Below are 20,544 nucleotides of genomic sequence, written 5' to 3' on the forward strand. Positions count from 1 at the left end.
CCCCTTTTCATTTCTTAATTTTATCTCTTCCAGCTTTAGTGCAATTTTCAATTTTCATGGATAATTCAGCGTGCGAAAACTTCTGTTTTTTCGTTAGTGTCGCCGAGTGTAGCTTGTAGTATCGTTTTTTCGGGTACTATATGCAAATAAATAAGGGTGAATGATATCATAAAAACTTCAAACCAATAAATATATAATAAATTTATTTCAACTTAATTTTTTTATTATAAAAATCTATATACTTATGATAAATTTACCGTTCGTTAGTTTCTATTAAATTTTACGATTAAATTGCCGAATTAGATGACACAAGCGTATCAACTCAGGATTTTACCTTCCATTTGTCACAAATGCATATTAATCCAATTCAATAGAAACTAATAGATAATAAATTAATTACAAAATATGCCAATTTGAAATTAAAGGTTGTAAAAAATTAATTTGAGATAAATTTATTGCAATTATACTAATTTAATTTTTTTATGGCATTAACCCAATAAATAAAATTTCCTATACTTTTATCCCCAAAAGAAAAGGATTGAATTTTAACTCTAGTTTGAGAGCTATTTCACCCCCACATTCTATGTAAAATCATGGAGTTATTAGGCATTTATCCGACGCTAGTTCTTGAAGTACGTAAAGCTTCCTGTGGTGCAGCTTCCTGGAGACAGCCATGAAGATGGGTTGATTTTTGAAAAAAAATCAACAGCGTCATTGATGGCGGCATAAAGGGAGGGTCCTACGTAATTGAGTAGTGTTAGCCACTAAGCGATACAGCTCTCCGAAACCAAGGACCTCTCCCTCTCTCTCTCCCTCTCTCTCTCTCTCTCTGTGCAAGCACTCCCTATGGACCCCCAAAAGTTGCAATTATAAAACGTATGCTTCACACAAGGAACTTGAATCTCGCCTTCAAGACCCCAAACCCCCACGTTCCTCTTCTTTCCTTCCGGTCTCTCCACGCGGGTTTGTCGTCATTGGTGAGGCCGTCATGTGTAGGATTCACCCGGACGAGAGCCGGTGCGAGTACCAGTCGCGCCGGGAGAAGAATGGGGACCCGGCGGCGGCGGCGGCGGCGGCGGCGGCAACCTCACCGTGTGGAAGAAATCGAGCATGAGCTTCCAAGGGACCGACGGGTTCACGGTCTTCGATGACCGCGGGAGGCTGGTCTTCCGGGTCGATAACTACTCGAGGAGAGGTCAGTGCGCGTCCGGAGGCGGCGGGCTCGTGCTGATGGATGGAGTTGGGAATGCCCTTCTAACTTTGAGACCTAAGGTGATTTGATTCTCCTATGTTTCGTCATATGCCTCGTGAGGCAGCTAGCTAGTTTTGATGCTAAAATATATTTGCTTCAATGCAACAATATAGCTTTAGAAGAAATTAAGTTTCACCTTCGTTTAGACATTAGATCGCGTAGATTCATGCTATTCCGGGTTTCTCTTGTTCGAGCGATCGTTCGGATTATACAATCGATCTTTCCAAGGAGTCTAGGCTTTCAGAAAAGAGCTGTGAACGTAACTGCTGGATTATAATATACATGTATTCTCCAATTAATGCTTAACGTTATCGTTCTTTTCCGATTCAAACTTTGCTAGGCTGTCCAGAGGGAGTAATTGAGATTGTTTTGAGATTTGAATTGACTCTAGCTACAAAAATCTGCAAAAGACCACAATGAAATTTTGTCCCATTTTCTTCAGTGGAACTTAATGTTGGTGCTGCGTTGTCAACAGGTTCTGAGCATGCAATGCCAGTGGCGCGCCTACAAGGGAGAGAACGACTATGGAAAGAAAACTCCCAATTTGAGAGTATTTTCCATGAGGAGGAGCTCACTGCTCTTTCACAACAACAGCAAAAGTGAAGCCGAGGTGTTCTTGGGCGGGCGTGTGAAGCACGGTCAAGCGCCAGATTTCACGGTCGAAGGCTCATTCACGAGGCGAAACTGCATCATCAGGAGCTCCACGGGGGAGATCGCGGCGAAGATCTCGAGGAAGAGAGCAACCACGACGGTCTTGCTCGGGGACGACGTGTTCTGCTTGGCAGTGCAACCTGGGTTCGACCCGGAGCTCGCCATGGCTTTTGTCGTGATCTTGGATCGGATCTGTAAGAAAACCTACAAACCGGTTTTGTGTTCTTAGATGACGACGGTGAATGAACATCCGGAGGGCAAAGAGAGAGGCGCACATAGTACAGTCAGCCACATTCATAGAGTTCCAATCGTTCAATCTTATTTTGTTCGCAGAAGCCTTGTAAATTGTACATTCCTGACGAGGTTTGAAACTTAAACTGCCACGGCTTAAACATAAGGAGCAACCTAATTCACTTCCCATCCATCATATGAAATCAGCATTTCTATCTCAACGATTGCACCCCTTTCCGTTCTTCCATTTCCAGATTCCCAAACGTCGTGACGTTCGTCAAGTCATTCCAGTCCCGATTACATGTTGGGTATTCACCATTCACCCGTCCTCGGGTTTGACCAAGCAAAACTTATTTGGTTGATCCATCTAACAACTAGGATGGGAATCTTCGCTGCCGGTAGTTTCCAAAACCTGAAATAATAAGCTCGATGATGTCGAGCTGCAAAAGAATCAAATCCATGGCATATATTGACAATATTAGTTCTTGAATACTCAACACCCTGACAGCATGATTTTGACAAAAATGATCCAACTTAGTATAAAATTTTATAACCTGCCTTCACCTTCGTCACTGCACACGATACCTCATCATCCTCGTGCCAGTCTACTCAGTCGTGCACTTTTTCGCCCTTACCATGCCTTTTCACAACCACTAAACCACTGCCCTTCTGTTCCATTGCTTAAACGTGTTTCGCTTGACTCGGTTCTGTTCCCAGTCTCCTCCACCGGCAGGTGAATCACATTGCTTCAAATGCCCAAGGTCATATTGACAAGCAACCATGATTCTTTTGGCACTCCTTCCCTTTCATGCTTCGCACGTGCAGTACCAATGTAATTAGGCAGCAAAGGTCAACCATATGCCGTCAACAAAATCCAAAATTGCTTTAGGTGCTGGGAAACAACAAAGAGCGACCCAAATGACACAAGAATGAATGGCTGTGATGACCCAGAGTCACTGAGGAATCACCCGCCTAATTTCTTCGACCCTACAACTCCACCACGATGGTGGGCCCAACTGCAAAGACACCGATCAAGCTAAGAGAGAGAGACAGAGAGACAGAGAGGGGTATGGCAAGCCAAACTCATCAAGTAAATGTGACCATCACATGAACAGTATCCCAATTGAGCCGAACACAATGCTGCAGCCCTACAAGACACGAGATATATACCAGAATAATCTGCATCTGTTTCTACTTTGCAATAAAAAATAAGGTAAGTTGCTGGGGCAATAAACCATGGAGGTGCCCCAGATGTTCTAACATCAATCACCTGTAACATAAGTCTTATCTTCATAGTACCTCTTCTCACTTGCTGACTTCTTTTCACTGCGTTTCTGCAGGAGGTGGAGTTAGTGTCTCACGTCTTCCAGAGAAAGATGATGCTAATGGGAAAAACCCTCATCCACAAAAGATCGCCACCAAAGTCACTCTATATATACGTAACATCAGTAAGGAAGCAGGATTTTCATGCTCAGGACGGGCATCTGAATGTTGACAAGCAATCGTCACATCTACCTGTCTCATTCCAGGAAAAGCTCAGCATTGGTGTCTAAGCTTCTGCTCAGCTCCAAATCCGACAAAAAGAAGCAATCTTGAGGGAGTTGCATCTGCTTTTTGTGCTTAATCATTGACCAAGCATCTAGGGAAGCATAAATTTTGCGTCAGACCATCATGCCACAAGCCACTGTTACCAATAGCCCAAAACTCAGTCATCCCCCAACTAGATGTCAGAAGCCTTCATCTTGCGGGGCCTTTTAGATTGAGATGGGGATTGTGCAGGTTCTGATGTTCTTCCAGGTGCCTGAAGATGCCAAATTTATTATAAAAGGAAAAGACTCGTGATATTAAGCACTGGACCTTGTACAAGAACAAGTACATCTTTATCTCAATCGGAGAACCTGGTTACCTTGCGTTTCTGGTCCCTTTTGCCAAATATATCACCTGCAATTCGTTCATGTATCTTAACCCAATCATTTCAAGCTACAGGTCTAGGGTTCACTTGCAGAGGTTGATCTCAGGAGACTATTAATAGGAAACAACAAAAAGTTCCACAGAATGATTTTTTGGAAATTGACAATAACCACCAGTAGATACCTCCAAAATTAAGAGGGTCAGGCATAAATGGCCGATCCTGGTCCCCACGGGACGTGCGCTGTTATCAAGAGAGACATTTGAATCATAAAAGAAAATTAGAGAGCAGTATAATTGTGGGACACTGAAGACAGCCCAGAACAATAGTAGCAAATGCAAAGCAATAATTGCAGTGGCTCAACTACATCTCATCTCAGTTCACTAAAGTATCAAGATACTGAACTTTGGGGTGCCCAGTGTTTCTGTGTAAGGACTGTCCTGAAAAGATGTAGCTTCTGCTTCCTTATATGGAGGCTGAAATTTGAGAGTGGGCATGTGCATTAATGAAAATTTCAAATTTGTAATTTTCCAACTCAACAAATCTGACTATTCTTTATGTGTGTTCCTATCTTGTGTAATTTCCTTAATGAACATCACTTCTTTATTTATTTAAAACACATATAATCTATGATTGGTGAGCAACCAGGCACTATTAGCAGGCATATCAAGCAATTCAAAATGCAATTGCTGCCAGAAACTAAATAACAGCTACACCAGGCCATCATGGTTACTTGTATTAATTCAAATGTCATGACAGCAGATGATACATGAGTTTGACGACACAATAAGCAAATGTTTGGTTTTACTGAGATATAAACATAAATGCAAGACTTTTGATTGAAAGAAAATGTAAAAGCTTAGCGATACGTAATCTGCTCATGAAAAATTCAGAAATCAAAAGATTAAGACAAAGAGACGAATATAATTATGGTTACGCAAGACATTACCTGCTTCTGAAGATTTAGAAGAGTCAATATCTCTTTCCTTAATTCAGGATGCTCTACACAAACAGCTTTGGTTGGAACTTTTGTTTTCAAATTCACCTGAAATATAGAGAAAATTGAAATAATCATGTAAACTTGTTGACAAAAAGCTTAAAAATTTATTACCAAGTCGCAGGAGAATTAAGACCTAGCAAAGGCTTAACTGCAACAGCAAAAATGAACAACACATTCATTCACATAACATAGAGCAGGAAGTACTCTTTTCAAATCCTAATAAGAAATTATGTGATAATGACTACATAAAATTCCCTTGCCAATAAACGTTCCTGAAACCATTCCATGAAAGAGGAAATAAAAATACCCCAAGTTCTTGCAACGTTTGCTCAACCCGCTTGATGCTTGATTGTCCGAAGTCCAGCAAATGCACTTGCAGCTTGCACCATTTGGTCAAGAGCATACGTTCTCAAGTACACACGGAGCTGAAATTTTCTCAGAGAGTTGTGGAAAGGTGTTAAAAGTTTAGTACCGGAAATAATGGCAGCAGTAAACTACTCACTGGGGCAGACTTACCAAAATAATAGGAAAGAATCAAAAGGTACTTTTAAGGGGAAAAGAAGGTCAACTTAGATGCAAACAGAGCCTACCATGCGAAGACATTGTCTGCCATTAATGTTGACAAAGGGAAGTGTAGCATTTGAAGGAGTTACAGCATCACCAGTGACAGCAGCTCTCTGACTATTTTCTGGACCAATATTTGCTGCTACAGGTGACTCAGACTCTTCAGGGCCCTGTAAATGAAGAAAAAAGACTTGAGAACTGCAATCTCCAGAAACTTCGCACAATCACACTATTAGAATTGGAGTAAGAATAAATACTCCTCTGGATACCAGAGCTTCTTTATTCATTAAGATCATTCTTTCTGAAGAGTCATAATGCCCTCCTCCTGAAAACGGAAAGCAAAAGAAAAGGTTGATGTTTGCTCATCAATGAATCTACCGGTCACTGGTCAAGAAATGCTTGATTCTTCTGCCAAAAGGCATAGTAAAATAATGACCTCTGCATCTTTTCTCTTGCTGTTTTGTTTGAGAGAGGACCATTGACAAGGCACGTTTGCACTCTACTTCCTGTGACATATTGTAAGGTTCCTGTGCCATGAAGAAATAGATGAGCATGGCAATCATGTAACTCGGGTGCAAAGTGAACTCACGGCCCTAATTGACTATCAGAAATATAATATAGGTGCTTAGTTCTTCATCACCAACCTTTACAAGAGGGTATCTCCAGGAGGAGCTCTAGTACTCAAAAGAGCACGAGATACTAAACATACACAGCACAATAGCCATCAATATAAAAAACAAGAAAATTCATGTGAATGGACCTTCACTCAACCTCAAAAACAGACACTTACCACTATAATAATGATCCTTTAGTTCCTCCGCCATGTGACATGAGGGAAGCCTGTCAGCTACCACTATAAAGCGGAGATCAAACCTTTCACACAGGTCAAACAATTGATCCGTCTCTTCTTTTGTCCATGTCTGAAAACAGGTAGAACAACTCAGTCAGGAAAGGAGAATTTGAAAAGCTAGCCAAAACAAATAAAGTCATGTGCAACAAGCATTAAGTGTATTCTCTTATAACGGAAGAAACCAAACAAAAACTGTATCTATTCCGAGGTTACGAAGACAAAACTTGAGAGGGTACCTACGGAATCAGTCAAGTACTTCTCATACTCCTCATCAGTATAATAATGTTGACAGACTGCATCACATCAAGAACAGATTGATAAACTTTCAGCATTAGCATAGCCACATAAACACAAAAACCTTCTCTCACCCGAGAAATTTATTCCTACTCCTCAACTTCTTGGATCAATGATCTCTTCCACAACTCTTTGACATTAGGGCTTATGCTGATGGATGGAGTTGGCAATGCCCTTCTAATTTTGAGACTTCAGGATATTTGATTCTCTCATGTTACACCATGCCTCCTGAAGCAGCTTAGTTTTGACGCTAAAACATTTTGCTTCCATGCAGCTATGACTTTAGGAGAAATTAAATTTCACCGAGAAATTCAATTTCACCTTCATTTTGATATTAGATTGCATAGAGCAACGGAAAATTGGAGGTAAGACTCTTGCTATTCCCAATTTATATTGTTTATCGTCAAAAGCAATCACTTAGATTATACTACCAATCATTTCGTAACTGAGATATGTGTGTATATATACTCCAATTAATGCACAATATTAATGTTCCTTCCGATTCAAACTTTGCTAGGCTGTCAGAGGGAGTAATCGATATTGTTTTGAGATTTGAATTGGCTCTAGATACAAAAATCTGCAACAAACCACAATTTTCTCTGAGAAATTTTGTCCAATTCCTTCTGTGAAACTTAATGATCGTGTTATGTTGTCAACAGGCTCTGAGCATGCAATGACAGTGGCACTCCTACAAGGGAGAGAACAACTATGCCAAGAGGACTCCACTGCTCTTTCACAAGAAGGGCAACATTGAAGCCGAGGTGGAATTCAGAGGGTGTGCAAAGCACGGTTGGGCGCTGGATTTCGTGATCGCAGGGTTGTTCACAAGGCAAAGATGCTTCATCAGGAGCTCCACGCAGTAGGTCTTGGTGAAGATATCGAGGAAGAGAGCGAACACGGTGGTCCTGCTCGGGAATGACACGTTCAGCTTGGCGGTGCAACCCGGGTTCAACCCAGAGCTCGCCATGGCATTTGTCATGATCTTGGATTGGATCTGTAGGAAACCCTACACAACGGTTTTGTGTTCCGAGACGACGAAGATAATGAATAGTACTGTCAGCCACATTCATAAAATTCTTACCGTTCAATCTTATTTTGTTCGCAGAAGCCTTGAATTCCATATTCCTAACAAGGTCTGAAACTTGAAATGCCATGGCTTAAACTAAAAGAGCAACCTAACTCACTTTCCGTCCGTCATATGAAATCAGCATAGATATTTCAACAATCGAATCCCTTTCCATTCTACCATTTCCAATTCCAACATGTTTTTCACTCTCAAGTTACTAGGAAGTGCCATGGGCCATCCCAATGTTCGTCAATCCATTGCAGTTTCGATCCCATCTTGTATATTCATCATTCACCCATCCTCGGGGTTGACCAAGCAAATGTATATAATGCAGATTTGACTTATTCGGTTGATTTATATAACAACTAGGAGGGCGATCTTCACTCCTGGTAGTTTCTAAATCCGGAGATACAGACTCGATGATGTCGAGGTGCATCAGAATCAATCCAAGACATATAGTAGTTCTTGCACACTCAACACGTTGACAGCATGATTTCGACAGAAATGACCTAACTTGCTACCGAACGTGATATCGCATCAACATCGTGCAAATTAACCCTCTGTCGTGTACTTTCTTGCCCTCCTGCCTTTTCAGTTTTCACACACTAACTACTGCCCTTTTCCTCCATTGCTTAAACACGTTATTCACTTGACTCGGTTATGTTCCCAGTCTCCTCCACCAACATGTGAATTAAATTACTTCAGATGTCCAAGGTCATAATGACAAACAACCATAATTCTTTTGGCTCTCTTTCCCTTTCATGCTTCGCACTTCCAGTATCACGGTAATTAGGCAGCAAAGGCCTGCCGTATGCGGTCAACAAATCCAAAATTGCTTTAGGTGCTGGGAAACAACAAAGAATGACCCGAATGACACAAGAATGAATGATTGTGATTACCCAGTATCTGATAAATCACCCACCTAATTTCTTCGTCCCTACAACTCTACCACAATGGTGGACTCAACTGCAAGACACCGATCAAGCTCACACAGAGAGAAAGGGGTATGGCAAGTCAAACTCATCAAGTACATGCGATCATCACATGATCAGTATCCCAATTGAGCCGTATACAGTGCCGCATCCCTATAAGACACAAGCTTTATCCTAGAATAATCTGAATCTGTTTCTAATTTGCAATAAAAATTAAGGTAAGTTGCTGGCGCAATAAACCATGGAAGTGCCCCAGATGTTCCAACATCAATCGCCGGTAACGTAAGCCTTATCTTCATAGTACCTCTTCTCACTTGCTGCCTTCTTTTCATTGCGTTTCTGCAGGAAAGAAAAAACAAGTCATTGTACTCACGAATTCCATTTATCTTGTTTTGTACAGGTCAAAGAAAGAACCCTATCTCTATATCTTTGTCAACTAAGCACCCCTTGAACTTCTTCCATGGAAAACCAACTAATGTCTTTTACTGCAGGGCAGGTAAAACTCGCATTCTACAATGCAAACACAGCCCACAGGGAACAATGTCTTAGACAAGACAAGGAAGGTGAAAACAGCAATCAAACAAGATATCATGGATGTCGGTATCATTGAACCACCTCAAGGCCAAGCCTTGGTTCCTTGATAAAATTTGGATACACAGCATTCATTGGAAATCAAATAAGGTCAATTACCTTGATAATACACCTCCTTGGCAGCAAGGATCAAGTATAGTCACATAGTTTAATGTGCAATGGCCAAGAACAATTTATTTTCTTAAATGTATAGCACTTTGACTGTCGTAGAAAAGTTAGAAGACAGTATAATCCATAGATCGCCTAGGAAATACAGAGAGCTAAAATCACATGTCTGGAAGGACCTACCAGGAAAGCTTCGTGATTTGCTACAATCCTTCGAATTATTGTTGTAGTTGTAATATCCAGAGGACTCTCCAGGACTTTGAAGATGCCCATACTGATTGGAACAGCATACGGATTCCCTTCATCCTGTCATTATGAATTAATGTGGGTAATTCACAAACAAAAGAACAATAGTACTTTAACAGTATAAGCAATTGTCTAACAACTAGCCATGTGCTATAGTTCACCTTCTGAAAATCGTTGTTTTCTGCTATTGTTCCATGGACAACTAAGGAAATATCAAATGTTGTGATCTGCACAAGAAATCAAGTTAGTGATATTATAACCTAAAGTGACAAATGGAAGTCTTGCTAATATAATGCAAATGAGATATCAAAGGGAAATCTGAGATAATCTTTCTAGTACATAAGTGCTTTTCAAAAAGATAGCCTGAGAATCCATTGAGCCCTTGCTCTCTCTGCCCCTCAGATTGTGACATAACCCCCCACTCTCTCTAGATGAGTAATTTGTACACCAAATCGCAATATCCACCTCAAGTTTAACAATCATTCACCATGCATACTATGTTAACAATTTCATTTCCACACCCTCAAAATTTAGAAAGGATATTGCTAAAAGATTTGACAAAAGCAACTAATAGTACAATATATCAAGCTCATCCTAAAGTATATAGCTTCAGAGAGTATACCAACCATATCTCTGGACACTTCCCACGGGGCTCCAATTATCACCTCATCCACATAACGGCATGCCAAAACACTTAAGCTTCTTTCATGAAGATTCATAATTGGTCGGTGTGCTCCTCTTTTAGCACTGCAAAGCCATGTGGACAAACCGCAAATGTGTCAAGTCTGAGAAATCCAAACCAAAAGCCACCTTGGACCCATCAAAGTCTCATTAATGTGAAATACAATTGTCATGACATATAATCCATGAGTGAATGCTTTAAAACTAAGACTGAAAGCAGATAAATTAACACCATTCAAGCAGAAATATCCACAAAAATTAGCAACAATAACCCAATCACCACAAATAATTACAAGAAATCACTGCTATATAGACTAGAAGTAAGCGAATATCATATAAATCATATTAGAGGCAGATTTGTATATATGCATGGTCTGACTTCACAAAGCTCCCAAAACTACTAACAGAAAGGAAGCTCTAGAGATAACACAAGAAAAGAGAAGCCCTCTTTGGTAACTTTCAGAAGAAATTAACACAAATTGAATAAGTTCAACATGAATAAGCAGCAGGGCTTTGAGTAATTCAAGATCAGAGACGTCACTGTCACGAAAATATATCTTATCATTTTTTAACCAAAAATAGCACTTTTTTCACAGAAGAATATTTAAGGAATGTATTTTGCTAGCAACAATTTATATAGCCATTGCCACATAATTCTAGCTTACTTTTCAAATACAGAGTCCCACATAACATCAAAGAAAAGCAAGTAACTTAAGATGGGTGTAAGCAACTTTCTTGGATTTTATCCAAATCTATGTAACCACAAAGAACAATCTTCCCAATAAACTCCACAAATGTCTATCCAATAAAATTTGCATCATTGATGATTGGAAGAATACATTATCACGATCAAGTTGCTGATTCCACCATCATTTATGTATTCTCTCCTACCTCTTTACTGCTAATTTTCTCTTCAGATTTAGACTTCCTCTACTATTAATTGTCTTAAACTATGCTCTCACACAAGTTCAGCTTGCATAACTCATCTTTATGAGAAAGACATCAGCAAAAATCTCATAGAACAGCACCGCCTTTCTGTGGAGTCAAAGCAATAGTGCTCATTGAGCACACAAGGTAACCATACTAAAGACCTATAATGCAAGTCCAGCATAGGAATGGCCTATTAATATAACCTACAGAAACCAATGGTTCAAAAAATTCCCTGAAAACTCGAATGCCTGTAGTGTTCAAATAGCAACATATCTACAGGAGAAAATCTAACTGATTAAGAAAAAGGTCATATCCATGACCATCATGCCCAAGCATTTAAGTTTCAGCACCCAGAAGTCCTTGGCCATCCAAAACTTCTTTTCCTCTAATGAAAACTCATGTAAACTATGCAACCAAATATTATCAGTGGCTTCACGGGATATTCAGAACCAAATCAAGGGGATCTAATCTCCATCATTAGACAGTGGTGCCTCATGATTGGGACCTAATTAACCTGCATAGTGCACCAGTTTTCATACTGTCTTGTTTGAAAACTTTTTACTGAGAAAAAAGATTCCCCGGCATCAAACATCCTACTTTCCATTAAACCTACTGAAGCCATATAAATCCTACACTAGAGATATACTCTGATGATCTGCAAGAGATAACTAAGTCTAATAACTCAAGCCATGTAATGGCAACACGCACTGGAATTGGGAGGAAGGGAGGGAAGGAGAGGAAGAGAGAATTCTACAAAGAAGTGAAAGAAAGAGAAGCAAAGGGGAAGGGAAAGCTTCTGACTCCATTATAAAACAGGGAGGAAATCGAAGCATTGAGAAATACTGAAGATATCTAGAAGTGCATGTGAGAATACGAATATGGTGACTCGTAGACGAGTTCTATCTATTATTTTATTGATTTTCTGAATTAATAGAGGATACAAACACTGTCGATATGATCGATTTTATACAGTCATTCATAGATCAAGACATAAAATAGTGCAGGTACCAGTTGTGAATTATTTCCAATGCTGACAAAAAATAGATATTTTCTGTAAACTGCTGCATGCATATTGCTGGAAGAATGATATAGAAGAAACATGTCTGTAAAGATGTGATTATTATTGCCTATTAAAGTTGATCAGCCACAAATTATTCTTAATTATGAGCATTCATGAATTCTGACACGTTAGTCAAACTTTGATAAGTACCTTCCTTTTTTGTTAATTTCGTGTATTTAAGTCCAGAAGTTCTCCAAGTATTTTAGAGAGAGCCACTGGGCACAGGGCTGAGTATTAAGGGTTTGGGTGGTCAGTTTGAGGACTCAGGTTCAACCCCTGACAAAGTCTGGACCTAAGGACAATTCAAACTTTATGTAGCCTGAAAAACAAAAGGAATTTTATAGAGGTTTGATGGCCAACTTACCAGCCCCCAACCTAATAAATCTGTTCGCAAAACCGCTTATCAGTGGTGAGGACATGGTTAGGCAGTGGGGCAGCAACTTTTGAATGGAAGAAAAAACTCAGGAAAGAACAAACTAAACATATTAGAATTGTATTAACAAGTTCACCCATAAACTAGCACTCGTTCTAGTTAGTCACCCTGAAAATAGTGGTCTATCAATGCTCCATAATGGGAAGCACATTTAATGATTGTCATTGCCTTTCTTGGAATAAGATCAGGACTGTGCGACATGGCTGAAAGAGAATAAACCATAAATCCACACAATTTCGAAAAGGTAGTTAGACTAATTCTGTCTTCAGGCTAGAATCCCGACTGTTTAGTATTTGCCAGATTACGCCGACTAACTGCGACAGCCATGTGAACTGGCAATAAAACCACCCGACGTTAAGACATAGAGCAAAGTGAACATTCAAACTCTAGAGTTTCATGTAATTTTTTTATTTTTTTTTGGGGTCTAGAGTTTCATGTAATTGACATGAACCAAACGAAACCTTGAACGAGTGAATAAAGTAAATGAAAGAGTTTACAACCTCACGGTCTGGTCAGTGTGTATTCCCACAAGAAGAAAATCTCCAAGCCCACGTGCAACCCTCAAAATCTGTACAAAACACCAAAGTTAGTGACAATACCCACAAACTTCTCAACAAGCTCATACTTACCAGTATAAACACCAAAGCACATTATCTTCACGAAGTGCAAGAAATTGGCAATGGTGATCCATTAAAAGCGCAATATGAACTATATCACAAAACAAAATGTGTACAACAGCCATAGCTGAAAGCCTGAAAGCAAATAGGCCCTGAAATGCATGAGAAACGGAGGGCATCAGAAAGGAAAGACACATGTCTTTGGAAGGCTTTCATCCTATATCTTTCTCTTTCAGCAGCACCAATAGAATCTCCTGGGTAGCTTTTACTAGATCCACCCAAAAGACATTTGAGTGGAATCAATTTGTTCTGCATAAAAAAGAAAAGCACAGGAATCCCTCTGCTTTTTATTCATTGCCTCCTATTATCTCTATATTCATGGTTTTTATTTTATATTCTTCCCTATCACCTTATGACCTTTGGAAGTAAAGCCAGTGTAGGACATAGTAGACAGTGAACATACCAAATTAACCACTGTTTATGAAAAAGCCAAGCTAACATCATCTACTATAAAACTAGCCGATGCTATAGACAGTTTTCTATAGGTATCAAATTCGCCTAAACTGAACTTGTAGTTTAACTCTGAAACATCAATTATCATAGATGTGTATGTATGTCTGCTCAAAGTGTATAAATAGTCACTTAACAGGTCGGCAGGTCTATGCTTTCTTGTAAGCTTGCCTAGCTTCCTTTCTTTGATTTTCATTTGGGTAGATATCTTGTGCCTTCTCAATCATGTTCCCCCTAAATCTTATAAACAAATACACAAAAATAGGTTCAAACTTCTGACACAAAGTAGACATCAAAACCACAGACCTTGGTATTCTGGACATCTCAACATTTCTCATTTATACTAACCACTGGCTTCATCTGCCTGACTCAGCGTTTGAAAGGGAACAAGAACTGCTGCAGTTAACTGCACTAGCAATGAATATGTGGAGAACAACATAAACCTCACATTAGAACACTAAAAGAGAAAAATAAGGAAAGGCAAGACAATAAAGCAATTTGTGTCTAGGTGAAATTGACAATAGTATCAAGGTCTCTAACGATTTATGAGGTGCACAAATGATAGATAAGGTGCATATTGCAGCTCATCTATTGGCTTAAAGAAAAAAAAAAGAACAGAAGGGCATGCCCACCAATAATATATGTGTCCAGAGTGACTTATGAGAATATCATGAGCCCACACAAAGGCTAGTGACTAGTTCTATACTCTTGAAAAGGCCAGTGACATCATCTAATTTCCAAGAGAGACATCCAATTAATGGCAGCTTAAGCTGGAGACTATCACCTAATCTTGGTATTTACTACACTAGAGTTGTCAACGGGGGACACTAGCTGTCCAGCATTGTTTTTGTCACAATTAACTTCTTCCTCTGATATTAATGCTAAATAGCTGTTCAATTGTCCTCCTCCCATAATTCTGTTTACGATATTCCTCCCCAAGAGCATACGTTAACAATTTGCACTGAGAAAGAGCTGAAAAGGTAAAATGTATTAAAATGCAAAGGAGAGAATTGTTGGGTAAATAGTTCCTCCTCTTAACTACAAACATTCTCATGATAAGTAGTAGCCTATCCACGGCTATGCAAAGGCAAAAAGGCAATATAAGTACCTCCACATGTCCAGCATGAAATAGATCAAATGCACCATCAATATAGAAACATTCTCATGATATGTAGTAGCCTATCCATGGCTATGCAAAGGCAAAAAGGCAATATAAGTACCTCCACATGTCCAGCATGAAATAGATCAAATGCACCATCGATATAGATTATACGAGCATCTGGTCCCGGGCTCTACACAAATAGAGAACAGCAAAAGAGGGTTAGACTAAAGAAGAGGCAAAGTCTAAAGGAGAGAAGGAAAAAAAAAAAGACAAAAAGCGAAGGGGCATTGATAGCTTTTTACAGCATCAGATTTCTAATAGCCATCTGATCCAAGTCAACCCATTTTATAGATACGAGGTTGACATTTCTAAATCATGTCGGTCATCTACTCCGAAAGTGTAACATGCAACTTCCTATGTTGACAACTGAAATAGGGATTGCTCTTTCTGGCTCCAAATCACAAATCTATATTCCAAGATCACGCTGATAATAGATAAGGACAATAGATATTTACAGTAGCTCACCACTCCATTCGAAAATTGGACAATTCTTCGAGATGTAGGAAGAAAATGAGATACACGAGTCCCAGCACCAGAGCCACCATCTTCAACTTTTGGACTCCGACCATGGCTGAATTGTCTTTGCAGGGTAGAATGATTTTGAGTGTCACTAATAGCTCTTTCCCTCACACAAAGCAGCATCCGACCTGTTTCAGTGAGGGAACTTCCTTAAGAACAGAAATTGCAAATTGCTCACAGGAATAACTCAAAGAAATGACCAACGCTTCCTGAATAACTCTCAGTACATGCTAAAACATTATTGAACATGCACATCCTACAAAACCCCTGTTGGAAAAAAGGATCAATTCGAACATCGAATCCACTGAGGTAAAAGAGTTATCTCATTAGCAGCCTTGCAGCTCGAACTCTCGTTACCACCATCTTTAAAAAACACACCGCCAAGCACAGCATCAGCATCTCCAGAAAAAAAAGGGTTACCAAAACCTTCGCTTCCAGGAGTCCATTGAGAGGACCAATGCCACCAGAATTCACCTTAATGTGAATCTATAGGAGCAGAAAAAAGTTTTCCTTCTCAAGATCCGCCATAGGAATCTTAATTTACAAGCTGGAATACAAATTGAGACACATTGCAGAACAAAGGAAGATTAACGGATCCATATTCTGAAGCATTTAAAGAAACTTCCCCTGTACTGCAAATGCCAAGAGGAAAGTAAGAAACGTGCGAACAAGGACATGGAGAAGACCGTACCAACGATATCGGTGCTCGAAACACCTTCCGTGCGCTTGATCTGCTTGTATTTCCCGGCCTTCTTCGCAAGCGCGTAGGCGTCGGTGCCGTCGGGAAGGACGCAGGGGTCGTCGCCGTGGATGATGTAATCGATGTGGTACTCGTCGAACAGCTTCTTCATGAACTCCTCGGTGATGGCGTAGGGCGCATCTGGGATCACCTCGTCCACCCACTTGACGGCGTTCACCATTATCATCCTCTCCTTCAGGGGCGTCACGGGGGGCCCCTTGTTCACGACGATCTCCGCGTCGCTGACGACGCCGACCACGAGCTGGTCCCCCAGGGCGCGGGCCTGCCGGAGGGCGTTGCAGTGGCCGTAGTGCATCATGTCGAAGCACCCGTCCATGTAGACCCGCACCGGCCGCTTCTTCCCCCGCCTCCGGCCGCCGAGCCCGGCCCCGATCCCGAGCGGGGCGCCGTTGAGGTAGAGCCCGAGCAGCGAGGCCCCGACGACGACGCCGCCGACGAGGAGCGCCGCGAGGAGCTTGGCCTTGCTCTGCGGCTCCGACGGCGCGGCGGCGTCCGGACCTGCCATTGCTCTGCGGAGGTCGCGAAGAGGGGCGGCGGAAACGAGAGCTCAGGCGGCGGCGGAGGCGGCGGCGGAGGCGGCGAATCGGGTGCGGTTGCGAGCGGCGCGGAGGCTGCGTTGGCTGGGGTTGAGGTTTAGCATACGCGTTCGCATCTTCTATGTTGTTTGCCTCCTCTTTTCACCGTGGCGTTGGTTTCCATTTTTGCTTTTTTGGCCCTTTTCTCTTTTTTTTTTTGCACTTTATTCTTATTCTCATGTTTATTTATTTATTTATTTTTGTTCCTCTGGTGTTTCGGTTTTGTAGGGCCCGACGGTTTAAGGACTTTGCAAATAGTAATTTTTTTTTTTTTTTTTTTTCGGTCCCAGAAGCTGACTTCCCGTGTCGATCGCGGCAGGAGGAAAAAGTAAAAAAAAAAAGTGAACGGGGATGGGAGCTTTTTGACCTCTAAAATCTTTTAGGTTGTTCTCTTCTAGCTTTGTTTTGTCTAAAATGATGCATTTAATAACGATTTTATTTTTAAAAATAACTTTAAATTAGAAATAATTTTTTATTTATTTTATTTTTAAGAATAATTATTAAGTATTTTAAGTCATTTGATAACTGTTCAAAAATTTTACTCTAAAATAGAATTACATTTCGTATCGTACTCAACATTTTTACCCAAATCATATTTTAAAAAATAAAAAAGTGAACGGGGTGCTTCTTGACCCTCTAATTTTTTACGTTGTCCTCATCTGGCTTCATCCTTAATTGCTCTAATCGAGCCTCGAATCATCAGTCGCCCAACGGCGGCGGGCGGCCCATGATGGTCTCGAGTGGGTGTTGTCGGAGGTGAGTGAACGATTGATTGAGGTCTCGCGAATCTTGTCTAATCTGCATAACCGTTAACCTCGTGGAGAGAGACGTGAGTAATGGAGACTCGTATCTTAACTACATTCCACGATGGCGAGATAAGTTCTTTCTCTTTTTCGGGATGATTGTTTTCATTGCTTGATATGATGTGTGAGAAGTGCATAAATTTCATGGAAAAAGCAAATTTAAGCAATAGAAAGTCTTGAATATTACAAAATAAAACCAAATCCAAGAAAATAAAGATTAAAAAAAAAAAAAAGCACCATCGGCAAGATTAAGCACATATAAATGTCATTAAGAATGAATTTGTTGAGTATAATAATAAGCAGCCAATTATTGAATCTCGTATTTTCGTTAAAGAGAAGTAAAAGCCGAAAATTCTTTCTAATAATTACAGCATTACCAGTTGGCAATACACGCATTTTTGTTCCCTCTATCCAACAAACGCATATTTAATACTTGAAATGGCAAATATTCGTGATTCAGGAAACTTATAACTCCTATGATCTTTGCTCCCTCTATCGAACAAATGCATATTTAATATTTGAAATGGCAAATCTTCGTGATTTAGCGAAATTTATAACTCCCGTGGTCTTTGCTCCCTCTATCGAACAAACACATATTTAATATTTGAAATGACAAATCCTCGAGATTCAACAAAACTTAGAACTCCTATGTTCTTTGCTCCCTCTATCGAACAAATACATATTTTATATTTGAAATAGCAAATTTTCGCAATTCGGCAAAACTTATAATTTCTATGATCAAATCTAGAACTAGGTTGGGAAAGTCTAAATTCTCAAATATAGTTAAAGAAGTCGCATTTTTTAAATTGTTTGTGCAATATCCTTGAGAGGTAACTCGAATTGATTTCGAGTGACTTGTGTTTGCATTATTCATCGTGCATAGGAAGGATTCAGGACAAGCGGATCAAGTTTGGGCAAATTACAACCCTACAAGGTAACTGTGTCACCCCGATTAGAGATGATCTAGCATTAAGAGTTGGATGATTCAAGTTCTTTATCCCTTTCTTCTTTCCACGAAAGGTGTGACATGCCACCATGCCAAACACGAGTTTCGCGGCTAAAGTTTACGTTGAATTAGAGTTGCAATGTGCGACTCGATTAACGATGATCGTATAAGACAATCAATCAATCCATGCCCCTGGGGGTTAGCGTGAGAATCAATCACTGAAGACCTTTTCTCGAATAAATATATTTTCTATCGCATCTAAACTTGTCACTTACTAAAAAAAAAAAAAACTTGTCACCTACAATCCTAATTGCTAGAATAAATCCATTATTATTTCGGGGACAAGGTTTCGTACTTTCTCCATAAAAGTGGCCACCTCATGGACAGGCAATTTAATCCTCATTTAGTTGTTAGTCGAGTTATTACTATTTAGCAATTAAAGATGTACTCAGAGGCTTGAAAATTTATTTATTTCATTGTTGAAAATGTTGTTGCTTTTATCTTACGGTCGTGGAAGAGAATAAAGGTACGTGCAGACATACTTTCGACAAGCATTATAGCTCTTCTGAATATCGCTCTTCTTTATTCAAAGCTTTGCCATATATATACCTCTATTATATCAAAGTTAGAATATCGATTTTATTAAGGAGTTTATCTATTTTAATTTGTTTCTAGATGATTAAAATAAATGGCTCTTCCTTTTATATATGTTTTTTCTAGAATGATCATCTATAAATAAATATTCAAAATTTTCCTTTTACCGTAATTTTATGAGTTCTTCATTCGTTTGCTCTTTCTCATTAATTTCTCCTGATAAACTTAAGAAGATGCCCGAGGTGCGGATAAAAGTAAAGTAAGTTCGGATAAAAAAGTTGCTTTTTTTTTCCAAATAAGTTTTTTTTTTTTTTTTGGTCGAATTTTCCCAAATAAGTTGAAAAGCTACTTTTATCCGAACTTACTTTACTTATTTAAATATGACCGACCAAAAAAAAAATTTTAATATATTTAAATCTTTCGACCAAAAAAAGTTATCTTGATTATCCAAGAGCGGTCATAGATTCTTCTTTTTGCTTGATGCCGCTATTTGTTTATTCTGTGATTGTTCTCTTTATCACTGATTTTTTGTCAACTTGATTTCTTTTAGTGGATTTTTTTTTCTTTTTAACTTTTTTTTCTGGTCGTATATTTGTTTTCTTTTTAACTTGAGAATATAGATTTGGACAAGTGGAGGCAATAGTCACATAAAGAAAGGAGAAAAAGTTAGAAAAGCGAAAGACAAAAATGCATTTCGGCTAGCGAGATTAGGCCATTATTTGAGATTAATATAATCATTTCATACCCTTATTTTAAAAAGTTTCTCTTCAAGCCATTATTTGAAAATAATGACACTTTAGATCCTTACTTGAGATAAAGTCCATTTTAGATTTTTATTCGGGAAAATGGGAGCAATTTCACGTCCTCATCTAAAATTTTCCCCATAAATTATATTCTTTTCAATAAATAGTCGGATAATCGCGAGATGATATGGTTTTACATGAGGCTTCCATAAAATTATTTTATAATCAATCTTTCCATGATCGTGAGAACCCGAATCCAAACTCTTATGTCTATTGCTTGCTCTAGAACAGTGATCCTTTACTCGACATACCATAGAGGAGGGGTTTTGCCACGAGATTAAAATTTACTTCCTTTTTTTTTTTGGTAACCAAGGATTTGTTGGGCCCGCCTTTCGCTTACACTATTTGGCCACCCACGGCCCATAGAGTGTCAATGTACCTTGGACCAAGCGTCAATACCTCATGGGAGACTAATCCAAGAACCCCCACTTAAGACACTTTAGCAACGTCAAAACCTCGG

The 20,544-nt window shown here is 39.6% G+C and overlaps 2 protein-coding genes across 3 annotated transcripts; one reads left to right on the forward strand and one right to left on the reverse strand.

Annotated features, from left to right (window-relative positions):
• The first annotated feature begins 593 nt into the window (after nucleotides 1-593).
• LOC104425146 (protein LURP-one-related 5) lies at nucleotides 594-2,355 on the forward strand. The gene is made up of 3 exons (XM_010037744.3): nucleotides 594-632; nucleotides 997-1,272; nucleotides 1,728-2,355. Exons 1-3 carry the CDS (start codon nucleotides 594-596, stop codon nucleotides 2,130-2,132), a joined length of 720 nt encoding a protein of 239 aa, XP_010036046.2. The 3' UTR covers nucleotides 2,133-2,355.
• Nucleotides 2,356-8,679: 6,324 nt separating this feature from the next.
• Nucleotides 8,680-17,058, reverse strand: LOC104425149 (ethanolamine-phosphate cytidylyltransferase). 2 transcript variants are annotated; one of them, XM_010037745.3, is made up of 8 exons: nucleotides 16,295-17,053; nucleotides 15,550-15,731; nucleotides 15,143-15,214; nucleotides 13,296-13,363; nucleotides 10,318-10,438; nucleotides 9,853-9,918; nucleotides 9,629-9,751; nucleotides 8,680-9,088 (listed from the first exon to the last, which is right to left on the reverse strand). In XM_010037745.3, the coding sequence occupies exons 1-8, from the start codon at nucleotides 16,866-16,868 to the stop codon at nucleotides 9,017-9,019; spliced, it is 1,278 nt and encodes a 425-aa protein (XP_010036047.1). In that variant the 5' UTR covers nucleotides 16,869-17,053; the 3' UTR covers nucleotides 8,680-9,016. The 2 variants fall into 2 exon arrangements, 1 of the variants encoding a protein (XP_010036047.1); XR_721611.3 differs by lacking the exon at nucleotides 8,680-9,088 and having other exon boundaries at nucleotides 10,314-10,438; nucleotides 16,295-17,058.
• Nucleotides 17,059-20,544: the final 3,486 nt, after the last annotated feature.

This window comes from Eucalyptus grandis, chromosome 11 (assembly GCF_016545825.1).
Source record: "Eucalyptus grandis isolate ANBG69807.140 chromosome 11, ASM1654582v1, whole genome shotgun sequence".
Taxonomy (NCBI): Eukaryota; Viridiplantae; Streptophyta; class Magnoliopsida; order Myrtales; family Myrtaceae; genus Eucalyptus; species Eucalyptus grandis.

Excerpts from the sequence above, each read along its gene's own strand:
- LOC104425146 (XM_010037744.3), top strand. The coding sequence starts at position 594 with ATGGAGTTATTAGGCATTTATCCGACGCTAGTTCTTGAA. Across the intron at positions 633-996 it reads ATCCGACGCTAGTTCTTGAA|GATTCACCCGGACGAGAGCC; the intron begins GTACGTAAAGCT and ends CGTCATGTGTAG. Across the intron at positions 1,273-1,727 it reads TTCTAACTTTGAGACCTAAG|GTTCTGAGCATGCAATGCCA; the intron begins GTGATTTGATTC and ends CGTTGTCAACAG.
- LOC104425149 (XM_010037745.3), bottom strand. The coding sequence starts at position 16,868 with ATGGCAGGTCCGGACGCCGCCGCGCCGTCGGAGCCGCAGAGCAAGGCC. Across the intron at positions 9,919-10,317 it reads GGGAAGTGTCCAGAGATATG|ATCACAACATTTGATATTTC; the intron begins GTTGGTATACTC and ends TTTCTTGTGCAG. Across the intron at positions 9,089-9,628 it reads CAAATCACGAAGCTTTCCTG|AAACGCAATGAAAAGAAGGC; the intron begins GTAGGTCCTTCC and ends TCTTTCCTGCAG.